The sequence below is a fragment of the Bacillus rossius genome, assembly GCF_032445375.1.
Source record: "Bacillus rossius redtenbacheri isolate Brsri chromosome 4 unlocalized genomic scaffold, Brsri_v3 Brsri_v3_scf4_2, whole genome shotgun sequence".
Classification (NCBI taxonomy): Eukaryota; Metazoa; Arthropoda; class Insecta; order Phasmatodea; family Bacillidae; genus Bacillus; species Bacillus rossius.
In genome coordinates, this window is record NW_026962011.1 from 412,123 (window position 1) to 434,819 (window position 22,697).

The 22,697-nt window shown below is 36.2% G+C and overlaps 1 protein-coding gene across 4 annotated transcripts in view; it reads right to left on the reverse strand.

The window, feature by feature from the left end:
- Nucleotides 1-22,697, reverse strand: part of LOC134541952 (protein hobbit) — a 440,842-nt gene that overhangs the window by 329,234 nt on the left and 88,911 nt on the right. For all 4 annotated transcript variants that reach the window (XM_063385710.1, XM_063385709.1, XM_063385711.1 and 1 more), the window contains 2 exons: nt 7,715-7,851; nt 4,840-5,142 (listed from right to left, as the gene is read on the reverse strand). In XM_063385710.1, the coding sequence (XP_063241780.1) occupies nt 4,840-5,142; nt 7,715-7,851 (440 nt within the window). The remainder of the gene's footprint in view (nt 1-4,839; nt 5,143-7,714; nt 7,852-22,697) is intronic.

A 22,697-nucleotide genomic window follows, 5' to 3' on the forward strand; every position in this document is an offset into this window, starting at 1 on the left:
ATTTTCCAGCGGAAATAATGTTGTGTAACTAACAAACAAATTGTATCAAAACAATTAACGGTAAATGGCTGTTGCGGGGCCCTTAAAAAATTTTCAATTTACCAGAAATGGACTATACAAACCTGGCTTTTGTCGCACGCAGTTTGGAGAAGGGGAGGAAGGATGTTGACAGTTTCACATGCCAAAGGACGTTGAGGGAGGAGGGGGAGAGAGACACGATGGTTTGTATGCCTGGGAGGGATGAAACTTGAAGTCTGGGCAAGGGAAGGAGAGGTAAGCTGTACGACGTCATGCATCAACTGGTTGGAAGGCAGCTCATATCCTTGTGCTCATCATCTGTCATCCAGACTAAACAAATTGCAGTCTGTAATTGAGGTGCTGACAAAAGGTATATTGCCAGAATCAGTTGACAACATTTTGTCAACAATGAGAACTGTACATACTGCAGAACTGAAAGAAAAGTTCAAGCATACAGCAAATTTGAGTCTGCTGAAACTTAATGAACTGATCACTTGTTGTGATCCTTCTCGGCATGTTTACAAATATTGGAGCACTTTTTGACCCTCAGAATATGGGAAACATTTCGTGGATGATAAAGAATTCTTACAGCACACCCAGACCCTACCTTTCATCAAGCAGGTACCAAAGCTTACTCTAGCAGATGGATATGTAGCCCCGAAAATATTGTCGCTGAAGAACAACAAAAGCCAAATGTGAACCACATCGACGTGATGGAGATTTTGTGTCGAATGAAAACAGATTACTCAGAATTTGCAACAGCAGCCTTGAAGTTGCTCTGGATAACAACCTCAAACGTCGACTCTGAACGGTCTTTTTCAACATACTCTTTAATTGTTAGTGACAGAAGAAGATCGCTGAAGCCAGAAAATGCAGAACTTTTAACAATGGTAGCATTTTCGTAATTTTTGTGTAAAAGTGTGCATAGTAAAACTTTTTGTAGTTTCTTATTTTAATGTATCATCCAAAAAATTGGAACTGTGATGACCTGATGAGCGATGGTACTTTTAAAGAGAAAATGTTTAACCAAAACATTAAAATGTTGATTACATGTGATTCTAAACAACACAACTGCTATTTTTATGTCCCAATCATGAAATATATTGTGTAAGTACCATGAATAGCTTAAAAACCCGTATTTTTTAAAAGACGAAATAACGACGAAATGTGTGGTTTTAAATGACGAAATCAGGTTCAAAATATAACCATATAATCTTGGCTATAATTATATAATTATAATTATTATTATTATTATTATTATTATTATTATTATATTTGTTATTATTATTCCTAAAACAATACTGAAGATAAGAAAAAATTAAAAAATAAAAATAACAATTTGCAAAGACTTACAAGTGTTTTATAATCACATCCTGAGTACAAAAAACAATGTGTGTGAAATACCACAACATCTGTCCCTTTATTTATCTAAACAGAATATCTAATATATAAAATTCTCGTGTCACAGTTTTCGTTGCCATACTCCTCCGAAACGGCTTGACCGATTTTGATGAAATTTTTTGTGCTTATCCGGTATCTATGAGAATCGGCCAACATCTATTTTTCATCCCCCTAAATGTTAGGGGTAGTCCACCCCTAACATTTTTTTTTTTAATTTTTTGGACAAAATTTTTAATTTTATTTTTTTTATAATGTGGCATTAAAAAATACATACAACCCTGAATTTTCACCCTTCTATCACCAACCCCTAATTTTTAATAGAATTTTATATTTTTCAACCCCGGTCGATAGCTGATCGATTAACACTTGATCAACCTTCCCCACCTACAGCGAGCTCATTACCTGGATGAACACATAGACCACATATTAATATGAAATTCCATCCCTAAGGGAGTGAAAAAGTTATAAGTTCATTTTATAACAGAAACAATCATAGGTCATAGACATACAAATAGTGAGTGAGTGTCATTTCTTTATGTCTACCACACGATCATACACATAGTAAGGTCTGGCAAATTCATATTTTTCTCCTTGGTGAGACCAGCCCGCTTAGTGAAGCTCGCAGCGGCTAGCAAAATAAAGGCGCTTATAACAGTTTTGTTCTAAACTTCGTCAATAGATAGAGTTGCCTTGAATTTTAAACGCACCATCATTTGATGCGTTTGTCATGTCTTTAATTTTCGTTGGTTTGTGCCGTATGCGTTCCTATACCATTCATCCGATTGCGATGAAATTTTGGTGATTTGTTATGCGCATGCCCGTGAAGGTTTCTGAGACGGTATAACTATTTTTCTATAGTTGTAGCATGAATAGTTTTAAAAAATGTGTTTATTTCATTTTATATAGCGGCATTTCGTCTGTTTTTGTTGTATAAGTGCGCACGCATGACACAATTTATTTAAATATAAAAGAGAGACAGACATAGAGTGATATATATAGAGTGAGAGAGAGACAGATAGATTAGTTGAGATAGAGCGAGGTATAGAGAATGAAATGGGTTAGATAAAGAGATATACCTATAGATGTAAAGAGCTATATAGAGACTTATATATAGAAGATATAGAGATAGTGGGAAGTATATATGTAGATATAAAGAGATAAATAGAGATAGAGAGATACATAGATGTAGATAGAGATAAATATGTATAGAGAGATGGATAGATGATTTGTATATGTGGAACTACTTCAAACATATTACAAAACAAAACTGAATGAGGCATTGAAATGCATGCCGAGCATTAACTAGATAATTGAATCTTTTCAATATTAGTACTCTCTTATTTTTAAGCTTCTTTCTATAGTGCTTTATAGAGTCTAGACTACATACAGACCACCAATTTTTCGTTATATACAGGTAAATAACTATACACTGGCAGAACGTCTGTCGGGATCTGAAAGTGATATATATTGTTTTGCAAAATTGACATTCAAATTAAGAATACAATTACTAACTATATTCGATTTCGATAAGGTCCTCTTCACCCTGTGTTCAGCCCGGGCAAAGCCGGGTACTGCAGCTAGAAATTCCCTAGAAATAATTTATATGGCAAAACAACGTTTTCCGGGTCAACAGAATATTGCTTTATATAAAAAAGACAATACTTTATTTGGTAGTATATGCGAAGTTGTTAGTGCAGGTATTCAATGTTATAATGTATTTTATTTATTTATTGGTTTATAACATGCCAGCCAACAGTAATACTTATGTTATAGGGCAGGACAAACACAAAATGGATATAAAGGATATACAGTACAACATATAAGAGATAGGCATTGCATACGGGTAGAAGATAACAACCAAACACAACGTAGGCACTACCTACAAAGGGACAATACAAAACTATAAGACCAGATGTCAACTGAGATACACAAAAAACACATAACACATAAATACATAATAACACATAAAACATTATCTAATTAATGACATTAACAAGTGAAAGTGACTTTAAAAAAATAAGAATACCGTGTTTTATCGCATAATGGTCGCACGCGCGTAATCGTTGCAACCATATTGTAACGGCCGAAAATACTGTAGGATACCAGGGAAAGCTTTTTTGTTTTTTTATAGCTAGCCAGACGATCAGGAACAGCGGGACACGATGAGGAAATGACAAACGCAGCAGGAAACATTGAAGGACAGATGAAGCGGCCGCGGAAACAAACAGCCGCGCTCAGCAGGCGCGACCTTGTTCACAGCACAGCGAACCTCGGTCATAGGCACAGGGAAGGAGGGGGAGTGTGTAATGACGTCATAAGCGGCGCCGAAGCGGAACTGTTTTTGTTATTAACAACAGATGCAAACAGGGTCATGATGGGCTTCTTAAACGGGGAGATTTTATTCGAGAAGTCAGAGTCACAGAGTCAGTTGGAAGCCACACTGCTCCGCCGCCGAGACGACGATTGGTGAGTGATCAGCCACGATGTGACGATGGTTCAACACTAGTATAAATATAATATTTATTCGGTCATTACCAATTACTTAATAAATTAACGGAAAAATACGAAGTTGTTTGACGTGTAAATTTTCTTATAAAGACGTTTTTAAACGTTATTTCCTTTAACTGATTGTCTGCGTTGCCGCGGCGTACCACTCATAAAAATGTAGCCAGCGCATCATTCATGTTTGGTTATGTTGCTTCCCGTATAGAGCGCGCGCACGTAGTCGAATATCGATATCTCGCCGAGTGGATACAACGCGCGCTCTCTGTCAGGTGCCGAGTTAACTACATTTGATAGCCCGCATTCTTTCGTGGCAAGTGTGTACTACGACACGTTAGTTCACGTCAGATTCAAGTGGCTTGTGTTCGCGTTAGAGTTTTGGTTTTTCTATTTAAAGTTGAAGAAAGGTTATTGTTTAAGGAATTGTTAATATAGATGGTTTGGCGTGCTCTTGTATACTCCAACTTTTTTTAAATAAACGTACTTTCCATGAACGGGTCTTGTTTTTATGAATAACTTTACCTAACAAAAATTTTTTTGCGGCATATTCGTCGCACCCCTACTTTTCAAACTTGATTTTAGAATAAAATGTGTGACGATTATACGAGAAAACACGGTACAAGAGACTATTATAAATACAGACTAGTATGGAACCAAAGATAAGAAGAAAATGGATTATTACAAAGTATGATTCAATTTTTTACAATTTATTAGTGTAGTGTACTCATTCCTAAATATCTATATTTTTCATTATATTACTAGTAAAAAAATACAAAACACTTTTTAACAAATCTCACTCATTTCTAAATGCTTCAAAAGAGCCCAATTAATTTAAAAACTATTGTAAGGTAAATAAGAAAACAAATAAAGTATTGTGTATACTGAAGGGTAATGAAGAAAACTGCTGAGCACACTCACTGCCAAGGTCGCAGTAAAAGGCATGCAGCTCCTGCAGAAGTGTCAGTAACTTGAGGTGCACGTTGGTGCTCCAGCGACATTGCACCTCGTCCAGTAGCGACAGCTGGACTTGACCACTGGAGGAGCGACAGAGGCGGCCAGTACGCACGTGAGCCAGCGCTGCACCCAGCTCCGTGCTACGCAGGCAGGTGTAGTGGCTTGTGGTGGGCATAACGGACACGAGCCGTGCCCCTTCTAGTCCTAGCAACAGCCCGGATGTGCCAGTTTCAGCAGATGTCTGGTCCAACCGCAGCATCAGGCACACTGTGAACCAAACCAACCACACACGCACGCTGAAATGGTACTTGGGGCCAATAAATACAAAGATTTACATCTGGTTTGAGGATATTAATTTAATATCGTCCCATAGTAGGCATGTGTGAATATTCGAATTTTCGAATATCAAAACGAATAGTTTATTATTCGTATTCGATTCGATTTCGAATACTAACACTTCGAAAAAACGAATATTCAGTCATTTACGAAAAAGGCTGAGTGGGATCACTGAAACCGGGAAACATTTCGGGATCACGGAGGTTTCTCTTGTTGGGCGGGGGCAAAAGTTCCACGGGATTTTCGTAATGTTTTAGAGTTATGTATGTGGAGTTATTCCACTACATCTGGCCACGTAAAGCCCATTTGAACACAATAATTCGGAGCGATAACTAACGTATTTTATGTAGAAGAATGTCGTCAGGTCGTTTAAAATAGATTTGAACTGTCAGCATACTGATAAAGATAAATACGTGTCTGTAAAATCCACACAACCAAGACGTTATAGGTGACAGTTTTCAGATTAGAGGGTGAAACATGGTTTGTCGGCACTGTAATTTCGTTCCGAACGTGACGGCGAAGAGAAAGAAAATTGTATAGACCATGTGGAATACATCTGGCCGCATACTCACAGCAAAGACTCCAAAAGCCTAACATGCTACGTTAATGTTTTTCAATAGGATAATACACAGTAAACGACCAGATGCAGGCTGCAAGCCCTCCCCCCCCCCCCCCCATTTCATACCCTTCACACGCTTCCCAAATTCCTCACGTAGTGACAGCTCAGGCAATTATCCTGTCCCGCGCGTCAAAAAAAAAAACTCTTGCCAATAACTTACTTAGCTTGCGATCACGTTACATGGTGTACCAAAATTGTGAAGTAAATGTGTTTTCTATGATGGTAGATCCACAGTTCAAAGATTCACTAATTGAGGATGAAAATTAAAAAAAAAATATGGGTTGAAAATTTGTGCAGGGAGGTATGTAAGCTGTGTAAGCTGAACACAGTAGCTGAAACTATAACTGAGACAAGTGAGGCTACAAGTGAAATGCCTATTAAGAAGTCATTTCAGTGGGCCTAAGTGAAACCTTCAACAGCAGCTCAGTCTACGCTTGCAAGCTACGAAGAAACTATCCAAGGAGAAGTAAACGAATATCTGGCAGCACCCTTAATCCCAAAGAATGAAAATCCTTTCAGTTTCTGGTCAAAGAAGGGGCGCACTTGTTTCCGAAACACAGCTGTGGTAACTTGATGTAGGCTTTTGGACATACGCCATTGCTTAGCTAAGCAATGGTGTATGTCCAAAAGCCTACATCAAGTCATGCACTCCCATTGCACAAATCTTTCAAAGATAATACAGCTGTGGTAGCAAGAAAGTACTTGCCTATACCTGCCACACAAGTGTGCAGTGAGAGACCATTCTAAACAGCTGGCAACATTGTGACGTGTAGAAGAGATAGTCTACTCCCCGAAAATGTAGAGCAGCTCGTGTTTCTCCACAAAAATTTAAATTAGCTAATATGTAGTGATATGACAATACTCTTTTTAATACGAACTAATTATAAAATTGGAGAACCTTAAAATTTTAAGTACTGTCAGTTTTTTGATTCTACATACATTGTATCAGTATATATGTACCTGTTATCATAATGTAATGTGATGTGATATAACATGTTTTATGGGATTTCAATTCTCATTCCAATTATTCGAACTCAATATTCGTATTCGAGAATAATTTGGTATTCGTATTCGAATTCGATTCGAACTAAAAAAACTGATATTCGCACAGGCTTATCCCATAGTAAAACTTTGAATTTTCTATTACAATGATTAGATTAAGACTCTCTAATAGAACTGGTTTAATGTGTGTACATGTATTGCTTTGTTAATACTTTGGTGTCAGTTTCAAATAGGACTGCACAATAGCATTTCCTGGTATCACCATACGTAAATCAGCTATATTTTGTTCTTGTTCAAATCACAAGGTATTAAGAACCTCTCCACACCCTTCTCAACAACCATCATTAAATTCCACCAATCCATTCTCTCTCAACAACCACCACGAACAAGCACTCATCCACTCGCGCCAACAACCACCACGAACTTGCACAGGGAGGCGGGGTGGCATGGAGGCAGAATGGCAGGGAAAAGGGGTGGTGGTGCTGCTGGGAGCCAGGAGTCAGGGTGATGGGCCAGCTGGGCGACTGAGAGGTGGGGAGGTTGGAAAGTGGAGTGGTGCGGAGGTGGGGAGGCATGGCGGCGGGGAGGTGGGGCAGTGGGGTGACAGGGTGGCATGGCGGAAAAGTGGAAAGTGGCAAGTCATTGTTGCCTCTGAGAAGTTTCAAGGTGACTTACGCCAAATTATCCACAATTGATTGAGGCAACCTGGACACAAGGCAGCACATTCTCACTCCAAACATCCACGATTATTCAGCTGTTACCTTCACTTCGTTAACTACCATGTTGTTGCCACCTTACAGGTTCTTCCACAGTGTGATATAAAATACTGCAGACTCAAGCCTATATCCCACCCCCAACTATATACTTCCTCAAAGACATTACCTTCCTTGTCTGCAATAAAGAAGAAGTTGACGTCTGTCAGCTTGATGCAGTGTGTGCAGGTCTCCAGATACTTGTCACGCCACGGGGTGTGGGCAGGTCCTTGCACTGGCCTGGTCCAACCATAGTCCCGCGCACTCCTGAGGACAGAGAGCTCTGGGCTATAGACAGTAGCTCAACCCGCCACTGGGGCATGCTGGTGCTTCCTCACACTCCACACACACTGTTTCTGCAGCTATGGGCATACATGTATTAAAAGATTGGGGGTCTGCCGATACTAATCCTAATCAAATATTTCAGTTGTCTCCCACCATATCTAACTTAATTGTCCGAATGATAAACAAATACTTGTACCCTGTTATTTGGAAAGAACAATTTGTTACAAATAATTATAACAGACCCTAAAAATTGGACTGAATTATATTCAAATGAAACCAGCAGGTGTCTTACTTATGTCAATAAAAACTGATAAAAGCTCTAAACAATATTTGTTGAAGCAGATGTCCAACCTTTTACATTATTTTTAATGAAGTTTTAATCTCAACATGGTTTGATCAGTAACAACTTATTTTCTTCAGGACGGAGGTCACGTATGTGACAACACGACATGTTACGGCTATTCAAGTATATGGCTACAAGGTACATTGAAAGATGGGCATACCATCATCATCAAGGACCTACCCTTCACCCAAAAGCCAACTAGTAGTTAATGACAATGGCCAGGACAGCTACAATCTAGTTCGAAAAGTCAAAAAACTTTTCCTGCACTTGCAGTAAATATGTTTGACAGAAACTATTTTTGAATAACTAAAAACTAAAGCCAAGAGTAAATACTGTATTTACCTAAAAACAATGTTTCGTTCTTGTTCTTCACTTATAATTGACTGGGCTACATTATTTTCCTTAATTTCTGAGTACCATAATAATGTAGAGCTTCTTCAGATACTACTTGAAAATTCTGCAACAGGTGCGATCGGCAAGATATGGTGCGTATTCATGAGTATATTAGGATGTTTATTTCAGTGACAGATTGTGGCCCTGTATAAGGTAAAACCTTATTAGAAATTCCCATTAATTTGTTTTACATTTTCGATGGTAATAATTAATCTTCGACTTTATGCTATGCCTTTGATTATTTCTATAGTGCTGAGAAACTTTTGTAATCCATGGGCAGTTCACAGCAATATAATTAAAAACATTTTATTTTCGCTTGTGCTATGGAAATAAGTTAGAGAGATACATTTTTTGTTCGTACATAGTTACGATTAAAAACGTTCTAGAAGGGGAATCTTGGAATAATTTTGAGGTGACAGACATGAAATTCATAGTCTTGTGTAATTTTGGTTGTTTTACACCGCTAATTGATTGAAATGATTCGCTGCTATGAGTTAAATAGCAAGCTGAACTCGTGGTGTTATAGTTGTGCGGATATTTTTTTTAATATCGCACCATTTCAAGACGTCTCAACGTGTACTTTACTTTCGTCCCAGTAAGTAGCTGGAGGAAGTTGATATAAACTGTATTTGTTCGTACGCACTCATATTTCTACGAAATATGCAACATTTAAAAGTTATTGTACGTTAACGTTGGAGTGATAATATTTCATGAATTGTGTTACAAGCGCAAAGTTAAATGAAGAGGCGCTATTTGCTTGAACTGATATGTGTTAAGTTATGAAATTGGTGGAAGTACAATTATTTAGCGCCTAGCTATAATAAGAGGTACTCTTATTCATCTGGGAATAGAATACGTCGCAAATGTTCCTGATTGCACGAGCCTGATCTACGCCCGAACCAAGACACGAAGGATCGGCATCCCGAGAACTGTCGAAGACCAAAAATGCGTTGGAATATATTGAAGTTTCCCTACGGAGGTGTGTAGATTGACTGCCTCTGTATCTCATATTGCAAGAATTATTTGATCGGCAGCATTGTATGTTTCAAGGGTTTTTATGTTCTTACAATGTTCAACTCAAGGTATTGTGACTTAGGATTTAAGTAAGTGTTCCATGTGTAGTACTTCGTTTAGTAGTTTTAGTGTTGGTAGCATTCAAAATATATGTAGCAGCATAACTGAGCATGCTGACAATTCTGAAATCACACTGATTTTGCCTGCACTCGTTAACCTTACAGACCATTGTTAAAGATAATTATTGCTTTTCCCTACGAAACGCTCAGTGGTTCCTGTAGAATTTTAATAGAATCTCTTATTTATGATGTTATCTGCCAGAGCTAGAACCGAGTGCAACCAAGTTGGCTATAAAGTTTAGAGTCATTTGTTTTGCTCTAGTCAACTTATATATTTAATTGTATTTAACGTAGAGTCATACACGAGACTGCGAAGCAGTACTCAAACATACATTTTGAATGCCCTCAATTATGAGTTCTGTTTGTTTAATGTGTTACTGGTTCGTAAAGAAGTTGATACCAACATAATTGCTGTAGCTACTACGATTCTATTCAGGAAGTTGTCACGTTGTAGGGTTTAGTTTTGGTTTTTCAACAAAATACATTTAACTTCAATTCAAGTAATTTATTATTTACGTAACCTGAGAATAGACAGAAACTCTATAAGGTGTTCAGAATTAACTTTAACTATACGGCGCCCAAACTATAATTATTTGCATGAGTATATTTTATTTACCCATAATGCAGGTGTTTCTTAGTGAAGAGCAGAGTCTATTAGGGAATGGTATATAAATCTCAACACTCACTCACTCGCCTACACATACAAGGTTGGGGTTATACACACACACAATGCATTCTTCACCACCCCATAGACCTGTCATATGAAGTTAATGTATTTTGTTAAAATTTTCTTTATTCCAAATTGGTGTTTTCAGCTGCCACCTGCAAATACATTTCAGATTAAATCTATAGTTTTGGATAGTACTCAACTTGAATGTACTTTAAATTCGCTGTAGAATCGCCATGTCTTGTCGGACTGTACCACATCCGCTAGTTACCATGGGATTGGTAACCAAGCATTAGTTCATTGTTCAATTACTTCATTAATGCATTTCTTATCTTGGCTCCGAAATATGAAGTTAGGACCCTAGCCACTTCATGGTTTTTTTATGTCTAAAAACTATGTGTATGGTAGTTTCTGTTTTTAGAACATGGGTAGCAAGTTTTTTTATTTAACTGTTTATCCATTCGCGAGGTTTGCATGACCTCTATTACGTCTTGTAACATTGCTTGTTAGTTCACCTTGGAACCTTATGTTTGTGTATTTGCTTTTGTGTAATCTATAGCTATTTAGTAGTGTAATTTATGGCTATCTGATAGTGTTAATTGTTACCTGCTGGTTTATGGCTTGGCTTATGGTTGCGGGTCTCTACAGCTGGAGGTTGTGTGTTGGTCGGTACCTGTGTGTTGTATGCTTCAGTATTATTACTACGTTTAAGTTTTCGATCCTTATACTTCGGGCTGCGCTCACTATTGTGCGTATGTACATACTTGCTTGTTGCATTGCTAAGGTGGGACTACACTTCTAAACAATGAGAAGTTTGTGTGGCCGCTTTAAATGTAATGTTAGATTTAGGTTTTTCTTTTAAGCGATCTTCTGCATGTGCTTACGAATTACTCTGTAACGGAGTCTAACTTTCCATTGACAGTTACCTTTTGCTGGTAATAACACATTTATGTATGTATTTATGATGTTCAGCAGTTATCCTCTTATAACGCTTGTACTCATGTCGGAGATAACCAATACGCTGGTTAACTAAATTTGTGCTCTACTGTTTGCTGTGGTCAGTCTTAATTTGACGAATCTGACAAATGCCTTTAATATAATGCCTACGTACTTCAATGATTAGTCATTGTTGTCATTGTTGTTGTTATTAAGGGAAAAGATAACAGATAAAATAAAAAGGGTTAGGTTTTTTAGAAACATTGTTTATTATTTTCTACATGCTACACTACGTTTTAAATTACCGTAATGGTTTGTTGTTACATACTTGTCCCTTTTACACACGAAGTGGTTCTGTCTCTAGTTAAGAACAGTGTCTTCTTGACTGATAGGCACCTGCTCCTTCTTTTTTTAATTTCACTAACATTTTGTTTAATTGTTGTGTTGACGCCCCAAACTGAACATTTTTTGGATTGTTGTGTTGATGCACCAAATTGAAGGTTGTTTGAATTGTTGTGTTGATGCATCAAATTGAAGGTTGTTTGGATTGTTGTGTTGACGTGCTGAATTGAAGGTCGTCTGGTAGAGTTGAGTCTTTGAGATTCCACCCAAGCACACTTCATGTAATATTCTTTGTTTTCTGAACACTTGATTTTGAACTAGTCATCAAACACCAAATTTTCTAACTGGGGCATGGCATTTGAAAAGAATATTTGTAAATCACTCTACTGACGAGAGTGGCACCAGAAAAGGTCTAGTAAATATGGAATAAATTTACTAATTTATTTAATTTTCAAGTGCTATGTAAGGTTAGTCATTGAATAATGGACAGGTTACATTACCGGAGATCATCCATTAAACGAAAAATGCATTAATTAAATCACATTTCCCCATAAGGAACTATGTTTAATAGTCAATGACAATCTCCATAATGAACAATACACATTAAAAATGACATTTTATATACAGTACAACCCGGTTATAACATTCCAGTTTTTAACATTTTCCCGCCTATAACTCCATAATTTCATGGTCCCGTCATTTCTCCATTTATCACAATGCTTTAATTTCCCGCCTGTAACAATATTAAAATTTCTACATTCCCGCCTTTAACGTTCAAATTTGCTTTGATAACTGCCACAATTTGCAGTATCCCTTCCTTCAAAGTCATAATTTAGAGCGAAACCATAGCTAGAAAATGCAGCACGCATATACAAACATCAGATGTTTACATTTGAGTAGTTCACCATAGACGTGGTACACACGCACTCCACAACTTGCACCGGATTGACTATCAATATGGCGTCCTGTTCGCGCTTGTTAGCCTATGACTTGTTCCTTTATACTTATGATGCGCATTTTGTGCACTGATACATGGTCGGAAACAGTGCTACTGTAGTCTATGGTGCTGGTTTTTGTTTCAAAGGTTTAACACCTTGAGATGGTTAACTGTTCTATGGATATATTCACGGCTTTTGTTTGTGGTTAACCTTTACCGTAATTATTATTTTTTTTTTTACTTATTGTAGTCACGGTCGTATTTAATTAAAATACGCCGTATTGAAATTTTATTCAGGTTTTTGTACGGCTATGATGGCCGATAAATATAAGCGAAAATATATTCTGTAGCTGAAAAAATTCAGTTTATTAACCAAGTGGACAGGAACCCCAACAAAACGCGTGTTGTTATTGCAAAAGAGTTGAATATTTCTGTTTCGACTCTGAACTGTATCGTACAAAACATTTTTTTGGTAAATATGTATTGAATGGATTAGCGCCAAAAAAAATCGTACAAATATGAAATAACTTTCATTATATGCTATTTTACGTCCTCTTTTCAAAACCGCCTGCGGAGATTAAAAATTCCAATAACTTTTGGAGATATCGCCGTTCTTATTTTGCAATACAAGCCCTATGTAATCATTCAACAGACGCCATTTTATATTTTGCCGTGTGTGCGTGAATGCCTAAATAACAGAAATTTTCCATTAGGTAAGGTTAGTTACATGATAAATACTTCAAAATAAACGGAAATTAAAAATAATATCAATTAATTTTACTTGTATAGTTTTAAGTATTTATAATGTAACTGACCTGACATAACAAAACGGGACAAAGGTGGATTAGGTCAGGTCAGCTACAGTATAAATACTTTGAAACTGAACGGACATTAAAAATAATAAAAATTAATTTTAATGGTTGTTTAGTTTTAAAGTATTTATAATGTAGCTGACCTGACCTAACAAACCGGGAAAAAGGATGAACAGTAGGAACTCATGTAATTTTCTTTTTACGTGATGTAGTCGTGCAACTACGTCGCGAAAAAAAACAACATAATAATACTTGTAAACAAGCAACAATGGAAAACGCGGGAAGCCTACGATTCACTCATCCTTCTGGACATACCCGAATACTCACGTTGGCAAGCCTTCTTTCAACAGACGAGAGGCAAACGCCCGATCGTACATCTTCGGTTTTTTTTGTTTTTTGTTTATTGTAAATAAATATGCAACTCATGAAAACTAATGGTCAATTAGGTTATGTTAGCTACATTATAAATACTTCAAAACATTGTGGATGGTTGATTTGGTTAGGATAGCTACATTAAAAATACTGTGAAATCATGTAAACGGTTTCCTAGCGCTGGATAGCTACATATTAAAATGTTATTTGCTAAGCAACCATAAAATGATTTTACAGTTTTTTTAATGTAGCTATACTTACCTAATATAACCAACCATCTACAATGTTTTAAAGTATTTTTAATTACTTCTTGCTAATTTTAAGGAAAAAAAAAAGGCTTGCCAACGTGAGTATTCGGGTATGTCCAGAAGGATGTGTGAATCGTAGGCTTCCCGCTAAGGCCGCGTCAGTGCACAACATGAAAATTAAAAAATTACATATCTCCTGAAATATTTGGAATTTCTGATCTCCGCCGGGTTTAATGAAAAGAAAAAGTTAAAGAGCACAAAATAAAGGTATGTTCGGATTTTTAAAATTTTTTTTAAAAAAAATCGCCAAAAAATGAATATTAAAAAATTTGATATCTCCAAAAGTAATTGGAATTTTTTATCTCCGCAGGCGGTTCTGAAAAGAGGACGTAAGATAGCATATAATGAAAGTTATTTCACATTTGTACGATTTTTTTTAGCGCTAATCCGTACAATACATATTTACCATTTTTTTTTCTTTAGCATATTATTAGGTATTATCTATAAATAAAATTAACCAATTTTCCACTCTATTGCTGTACTTAGTGTATTACTCCTGTATTTTGTGTTGTTTTACCTATACTTTTTAATTTAATCAATCCACGCGTAATTTTTACAAAGTGAAGATGATTTCCTGCTTATAACATTTTCCTGCTTATAACATTTTTTTATGTTGGTCCCTTGGAGAATGTTATAACAGGGTTGTACTGTAGATTATTACCAACTACAACAACTGTAAGTTCTGTGACACTTAAATAGTTGGGGAAATTGTATATATTTATACCTTAAATCTTATTCTCTAGTACTTATTGTGTTAACATTGTATTGGTATTGTTCTTTAATTTCATTACTGTTATATTACACATAAAATGAGTACCTATGTTTTGTTGTTATTTTTTCGTTATCTTAGTTGTGGCGGCTTGTGTCGTTTTTTTGTTCTTAGTTGGTGGTGCCTGTCTTTTGGGTAGTGCCTGCACGCAGGTGGTGCCACCCTTGTTGGCAGTTCCTACCCTGTGAGTAGTGCCTGCCATGAGGGTGGTGCCTGCCCTCTGGATAATGGCTGTCCTGAGGGTGGTGGCTACCATGATGAAAGAAGACAAGTTTACACTGTAACGTTAGTCCTCTCCATGAAAATATAAATAAATGTCGCCTTTTCATTTTTTCCTGTGCTGTGGATAGCAATAGGTTTTCACAATAACAATTTATTTTTGGAGTAACCCTATACTCACACTTTAAATGTAGTTTTTAACTTTCTAATACATGTTCAGTTTTAATATTACAAACAAATGTGACAGAGACCTGTTACGGCAGCCCGGTTATTGAATTTTATATAAATCGTAAAAGCGACAAAGTAAAAGCAAATACTGTAAAGGGAGAATACAGGACAGCTCGCTCGTTTTCGCGAGAAACCGACGGTGCTGCGCTCTCGCGGCTCGGCGTGATGACTACCCCTAGCTGCCACGACCACGGCCGCGCCATACGAAAACCTCTGAAACTAAACTCGCTGAAGTACAAAGAGTAACCGTCAGAATTGAGAGGAATTATTATTAGATATTTTTTTTAAAATTCTATTGCCTTATAGAACGTAAAAATTTTCCCCAAGTCAAAATATTTCTCTTAGAAAAAAATACTATCGTGAGTTGTAATATTTCCCACTTCCCGCTTTCATTGTTAACTAAATATGCCTTATTTCTTGGTTTGTTGATATTATAGTGATTTTATGCATTTTTTTTTCTTCTTATTTTCACACAATTCCTTTTCAGATAATTTATTTCCTCGCAAAAGCATCGTTTACACCTTTTATAAAACAATTGATTATGACATTAAAATATTTGTTTTACGATGAATGTGGGAGAACCCGGAGTAAAGAAAACAAAAAAAGCAGAAAAAGTCATGCACATGTAAATTGTATGGAATATCTAGCATAGCAGTGGTTATAAGGTATGATTGGGGAAAATAAACTTCTTGCTACCTATTTAGGTACAGCTGGATAAAATTTTACAAGCATATTCGTCTCTTGTATATTACAGTAGAACCTCGATGATACGTTCCCGTTTCATACGTTTTCCCGTGTCATACGCCGATTAATTTTGGTCCCGCCGAAAGTACTATATTTACAATGGTTTACTTTCCCGGATCATACACTTATAAAATCATTAATTTCCCGTTTCATACGTTTTTACGAAGCGGAAATGCCCTAAAACTCACAATTTTTTTTTTATATTCCGCCTTATAAACTCCGTTTTAATGCTTTCTTTTTAAAAAAAAAGTTCATTGTTTACCTTTGCCAACGTAAGAAAATAACTTTATCGCGCCATAGATATTGATAGTATCAGGAAGACTGTGAACTTCGCTAGTAGCATCTATGGCCAGCATCAAGCGAGACTAGTAGCGCAAACTAGCAATGATGAAAAGTGTGCAAGCGCTTGACCAAGGAACGGATTTCATATTTTGTGCATTCATTAATCTTTGAACTGAATATACCCGTTTGTTTTCTTACGATCGGATTGTATTGTATTTTACGTTTCTCAAGTTAAAATTTTATTGAAAATTGTTCTGTTGCATAAAGTTGTTTGTAAAATGAAACAAACAAGCAAAAATTTGTGATTTTTTTTACAATAGCGTTTTTTTTCTAATTTCTAATTTAGGCTTGGTGACTTTTCCCCCCTTCCAAGAAGGGACTTCATAACATTTTGCAAGGCCACTGTTTCTCATGTCAGCTTTACTTGATTATGGACTGTATTTTACATTTCTGGTGGTTTTATTATATGTATATATAATGATGAATTCATATCTTTCATTAATATAATGCAATTACTTACACATATGTATTTATGTTTAATCTGACATTGTGCTGGTATGCTAGATTGGAAAAAAATTTTATTATTGCCATTCCCTTTTCATACACTTTCCCGCATCATACACCATTTTTGTGCCCTCCGTTGAAAAGTGTATGACAGGGGTTCTACTGTATTTGCCTTTATCATTTACAATGGAAGTGAATCTTGTAAAACTTGTTCTAGCTCTGGTACCATTGTAATAATGCATTTATTTAAATATTATTATTTTAAAGTAACGAAGTAATAATACATATTTAATATTTATGGTAGCTTAAGATGGTGCAATTGTAAGTTCTAATTTAAGGATTATATTGTTTATTTACATTGTGTCAAACGCTATGTACTTCTACATATTTATGTCATAGGTACTGAAATTATGCATTTTTTCATCTCCCTTTAATTTTCATATTATTTTAATGTCCATGTTATTTAGTTTCATAATATTGTGCTCAAATCTCTGTTAACTGTACATATAATTATTATATACGAATTATACACTATATGAACAACTTCACTCATATTGCACATATTCATAAAAAAAACTTTTAACCAATAGGCTGTTGAACGATAGAAAATCAATAGTATTTAGTAGTATGTAAATGGGGATTCTAAAACTGGCTTCTGGCTGTGGTGCCTGTGGTGCCGACCGCCATCTTGGATTGTGACGTCACGGCGGCCATCTTGGACTCAAAATTCCTCAAAAATGACTTAAAATGATACAAAATTTCCCGTTTTCGAGGGAAAAATTCCCGTTTCGAGGAAAAATTAGGATTTCGAAAAACCACAAATGTCTTTTACCTTAGAAAGAACACAAATTCCTGATATAGGCTCCAGCATCCTTAACTACAGCCTCCGATAAGCCTCTTTTAGGATTATGACATCACCGTTGCAATTTTCGTTACGCCCGCCATCTTGAAAATTTGCAATTTTTGTTAGAAATCGGGAAAAATTTTAAAAATCATTAAAAAAATTATTTGATCGAATTAAATAAAAATCTTAAAATTCACTGTTGCAGTTATCGTTACGGTCGCCATCTTTGATTATATCAATTTTACATGTATTGTTACACCCGCCATCTTGGTTGAGTACCATGTCATTCTTACACTTTACGTTACGACCACCATATTGGATCCTATTAATGTTGCAATTATCGTTATGGTCGCCATCTTAAAATTTAGACGCCATCTTGAAAATCCGCAATTTTAATGCTAGAAAATCGGGATAAACTTTAAAAATCATTAAAAAAATTAATCAACCTAATTAAATAATAAAAAATCCTTAAAACCACCATTGCTCTTTTTCGTGATGGCCGCCATCTTGAAATCACCCGCTGGAGATCACCACCTTGTTTTCGTCCGCTAGAGTGTGCTGATACCATGTTAGTATAATTATCTGGTCACCATACCTTTGTCCTCATCTGTTGACCCTGAACTTTGACCTTGACCTTGAAATTTGACCTTGACCTTGAAACTTGACCTTGAACTTTGACCATGACCTTGAAATTTGTCCTTGACATTGAAATTTGACCTTGACCTTGAAATTTGCCTTTGACCTTGAAATTTGACCTTGACCTTGAAATTTGACTTTGTCCTTGTCGACCATCATGGATCCGTCATTTTATGTTTAGTACATGCTACCAGGAGCTACCACCTGCTGGAGTACTCCATCTTGTGTGTACTCGTATTATAGAGTACATTTCCATCTGGATAATTTTATTCTAACTCGCTACAGTGCAGTAATCATTTATTACCGAGGTGCCCCCGCCATCTTGAAATTCGGCCGCCATCTTGAAATCATGTAATAATGTAGCTAGAAAAGTGGGAAAAAAATCCAAAATTCATCAAAAAAATCACTCATTAATTTACATATTGATTCGATCCGCTCCAGTCCTTGGTTCGATACTCAATCGATGCAATAATGTTTAATTTTATGAAAAAAAAAATAATAATTTCAATAAACCATGTTCAACATTCTTAAGAGACTTTAAATCCTCTACTACCATCATCCTATCCGACATCAAGACCAACATATTGGTAATTCATAATTTTAATGCTAGAGATTCGGGAAAAAGTTAAAAATTCATTAAATAAATTTGCAAACAATATACTGATTAATTAGGTCGACTAAGGTCATTGGCACGATCCTGGACGAAGCTAAAACAACTTTAATTTTAAAAAAGTACCAGAAAAGTGTAAGGTTCGAGAAATAAAACACCACAAAGTCTTTTACAAACAATATTTATTACACAATTTATATCCTACTACAGGATCACTTGTGAAAGCCAGCAAACTTATAAACATTTAGCCCTGCATAGACGTGCAACGACTACTTCTTAGCTCCAACAGCTCCAAATGCTCCAACAGCTCCAACAGCTTCAAATGCTCCAAACGGCCTCCAAATGCTTGACAGCTCCAAATGGCTCCAAATGCTCCAAACGGCCTCCAAATTCTTGACAGCTCCAAATGACTCCAACAGCTCCAAATGCTCCAAACGGCCTCCAAATGCTTGACAGCTCCAAATGGCTCCAAATGCTCAAAATGCTCCAAAAGGCTCCAAATGCTACAACAGCCTCCAAATGCTCCAAAGGCTCCAAATGCTCCAAATGACTCCAACAGCTCCAAAAGGCTCCAAATGCTTCAAAAGGATCCAAATGCTCCAACAGCTCCATCTTCAATTGGTTCCAACTGATTCCAATTACTTTTCTTATCGAACTTGGCATGATTACTGACATGACTTTATTAGTATACATTTTGACTGGCAGTGGTTACGTTTTTTTCACCTTTAAGTTATAAGTTTTATTTAGAAATCAGATTTCGATAAATGGTAGCTTCCATCTGGAAAGAAAATATATTAATTTATCTTCAAGTTTATACACATACATTTAATTTAAGCCATTATTGTATGTAGCCAGCTTCCCTCAGTTCTTTGAGTATGAAGGATATTTCTTTAATGTTCGAATAGTTTCCTGCACAAAGCGATCCATGTAGTAGTCGTAGCCTGTCAACCAATATGTTAGGATCTTCCCATGAGGTATAATCAATCTCTTCTGCTGCGTTCATCATCCTTGCATGTTTATAATAAATATTATTATCTCTGGTGTCTATCGTTTTAACACCAACCACAAGGTCACTTTCGTCATCTTGCCAGTGATTATCACAAGCTTGATCAGGATAACTTATTTTATTACGACGTTTCCATCTTTTTGGTCTCAAGCCACCATCACAGTCTTCGCTCTTGCTTGCTATTGGTGCCTCAGCACAGTACTCAATCATGTCGGCCTTAGATGTGTCAGCACAGTCTTCGTTCATGCCAGCTTCTGATGTGTCACTACAGTCTTCAATCATGTCAGCATCACAAACTTGATCAGGATAATTTATTTTATTACGTCGTTTCCATCGTTTTGGTCTCAGACCGCCATCACAGTCTTCGATCTTGCCTGCTTTAGGTGCTTCAGTACAGTACTCAATCATGTCAGCCTCAGATGTGTCACCACAATCTTCAATCATGCCCGCTTCAGATGATTCATCAAAGTCTTCGACCTTGTAAGCTCAGATGGTTCTCCATCTTTCTCATTTTCATGGAGACGACTAGATATTGGAGTAAATATCTTTTCATTTCTAATGTGGTTACAACTTACTTCGTTTGTTTTAAATTTTAATTATTATCTTGATCCAGATCAGTAATTTTAGCATTAGCTTTTTCGCCTTCGTTCCTCTTCCGCGATGTTGTAGCCCAGTCTTCGTTATCTTTATTCATCTTAATTGTACAGGTCTTGTAATGTCTATCCAAGTAATATCTTCTACCAAAGGATTTCTGACACTGACTGAAATGAAATGGTTTTTGACAAGGACCCAAATTACACTCGCTTCTTTCATGTCGTTTAGCATTCTTTCTCAAGGTAAACACCTTGCTACAGTATCTACAGTGATGACGTTTTGATACAGCAACAAATCCCGTTTCAGGATTCATATTAGTTACTGAGACTAATGCCAGATGCAAACTAAGAGTTTTAAATTAGATATATTACTTTATATATTTTTTTAATTATTTCATCAGCGAGAATTAATTTATCTCATTCAAAGGTACTTGTTGCAAGTAGTTCTGCTTTTCAACAACAGATGTCGCCACATGTTACTTGCAGGTAAATAATATTTAGTTATTTTATGCGGGATGCGGGATGCTCACTAACGATCGCAAAAGAAGGATGGCTTCGCTAGACTCCAAGGAGAAGGAAGTTCGTCCATCCTGTTAGTGCTTCTTAGATTTCTCAGAGATTATTTGACTGAGTAATGATATTTTTTTTAAATTTCCACCTGATAAAAATATTAAAAGTGCTGATTTATTGGCAGAATTTCAATAATTAAATGCAACCTTGAATAAAAAATGACATGACTCATTAAGCAAAAAATTCTTCATGCAGAGATCAATTCCTCATCAGTAACCAGAAGCACTCGGAGAAAACCATCAGATGTCTAGTCAGGAATAATCAGAAGCACCCAGAGAACCATCAAAATATTGTCAAGAATAATCAGGAGCACACGGAGAAAACTACCATAATATTGTCAAGAATAATCAGGAGCACCCGGAGAAATCCACCATAATACTGTCAAGAATAAACGGGAGCACACGGAGAAAACCACCATAATATTGACAAGAATAATCAGGAGCACACGGAGAAAACCGCCACAAGTTTTCTTTGATATCATAAAATTTCAGGAAAAAATAATAATAAAAAATAAAAATAAATTAATAAAAAATTAAAAATAAAATAAAAAAATACATTAAATTCTGGCTTGTACTAGAACTCTATCTTTGTTCAACAATGAGAAGTTCACAAGCTAGCAGAATATATTTATAGTAAGTAACATGTGGCGACATCTGTTGTTGAAAAGCAGAACTACTTGCAACAAGTACCTTTGAATGAGATAAATTAATTCTCGCTGATGAAATAATTAAAAAAATATATAAAGTAATATATCTAATTTAAAACTCTTAGTTTGCATCTGGCATTAGTCTCAGTAACTAATATGAATCCTGAAATGGGATTTGTTGCTGTATCAAAACGTCATCACTGTAGATACTGTAGCAAGGTGTTTACCTTGAGAAAGAATGCTAAACGACATGAAAGAAGCGAGTGTAATTTGGGTCCTTGTCAAAAACCATTTCATTTCAGTCAGTGTCAGAAATCCTTTGGTAGAAGATATTACTTGGATAGACATTACAAGACCTGTACAATTAAGATGAATAAAGATAACGAAGACTGGGCTACAACATCGCAGAAGAGGAACGAAGGCGAAAAAGCTAATGCTAAAATTACTGATCTGGATCAAGATAATAATTAAAATTTAAAACAAACGAAGTAAGTTGTAACCACATTAGAAATGAAAAGATATTTACTCCAATATCTAGTCGTCTCCATGAAAATGAGAAAGATGGAGAACCATCTGAGCTTACAAGGTCGAAGACTTTGATGAATCATCTGAAGCGGGCATGATTGAAGATTGTGGTGACACATCTGAGGCTGACATGATTGAGTACTGTACTGAAGCACCTAAAGCAGGCAAGATCGAAGACTGTGATGGCGGTCTGAGACCAAAACGATGGAAACGACGTAATAAAATAAATTATCCTGATCAAGTTTGTGATAATCACTGGCAAGATGACGAAAGTGACCTTGTGGTTGGTGTTAAAACGATAGACACCAGAGATAATAATATTTATTATAAACATGCAAGGATGATGAACGCAGCAGAAGAGATTGATTATACCTCATGGGAAGATCCTAACATATTGGTTGACAGGCTA